General features: G+C 39.6%; 1 protein-coding gene across 1 annotated transcript in view; it reads right to left on the reverse strand.

Annotated features, from left to right (window-relative positions):
- tm4sf21b (transmembrane 4 L six family member 21b) overlaps positions 1–1,004 on the reverse strand; it is a 4,527-nt gene extending 3,523 nt beyond the window's left edge. The window contains exon 1 of the mRNA XM_020594979.1: positions 813–1,004. Coding sequence (XP_020450635.1) covers positions 813–1,004 — 192 coding nt within the window. The remainder of the gene's footprint in view (positions 1–812) is intronic.

Raw genomic sequence — 1,004 nt, forward strand, 5'->3', positions numbered from 1 at the left:
TCTCCTCACCTCCTACTGTTGGTCAACACCCGGTTACTACTCATTGACAGGACTACGCACTATTTCCCTCTGTGCATTTTGTTATTTCTCCTCATCACTGTATATAATAAATCACTGCTTGCATCGAAGTCGGCTACCTGGGTCCGCCTCTTTCTCGTTCGCTCACTGACAGGTGCGAACGGCACATAACAGGGCCGACAAATGCGAGGAACAAGAAGAGACATCAAAGCTCATATGTAAAAATGGCTTATGTCCATAACGAATTAGTGGAATGGAAAAAATAACAATGTATGGAAACACATTGATGTGACAAATATTAAACGTTTTTTGAGGACTTGCTGACCATAGTATTTTTAGGACTCTTTGAACATATTCATATGTTTATGGAGACTTGTTGACCATATTAATGGCATTATGGGGACATATTGACCATATGTGCAGATCAGTGTTTAATTTACACAGGCCCATAAAGAGACAGAGAATAAAAAGGGATAGCCCAGTGACAATGAGTATAGTAAAACCTGATAAAAGTGGATCTAATGAGAAAGAGAATAGAACACAGATTACTATTCGACTGGACTACAGTGAAGTTAAGCGAGGTGGACTCAACTGGATCTATCTGGACTAAAACCGACCTTGACTGAACTGAGCTTAAAAAATGTCCTGTTAGCGTAATTGTTCTACCTATCAAATTCCATATAATAGCAAATTTAATCCCACTAGTGTTAATGTATCATTCTGATTTTGACAAGATTTTACCTTTTTTTCAAAGCACTGACATTACTGAGTGTAATCTAATTACATCTACTCACCATGATCCCTCCTCCTATCAGGCCTCCCATGTATTTAACCTCCGGAGTGAGCTGTTCCTGTCCTTCCTCATCTGCGGATGCATACTTTACATCGAAGTTGGGGAAAAAGAGCAGGATGTTGCTGATGACTGACACTGTAGCCAGGATGTACAGAAAAATAGCAATAACCTTTGAACACTCTCCTGTACACAT

This window comes from Monopterus albus, unplaced genomic scaffold (assembly GCF_001952655.1).
Source record: "Monopterus albus unplaced genomic scaffold, M_albus_1.0 scaffold25.1, whole genome shotgun sequence".
Classification (NCBI taxonomy): domain Eukaryota; kingdom Metazoa; phylum Chordata; class Actinopteri; order Synbranchiformes; family Synbranchidae; genus Monopterus; species Monopterus albus.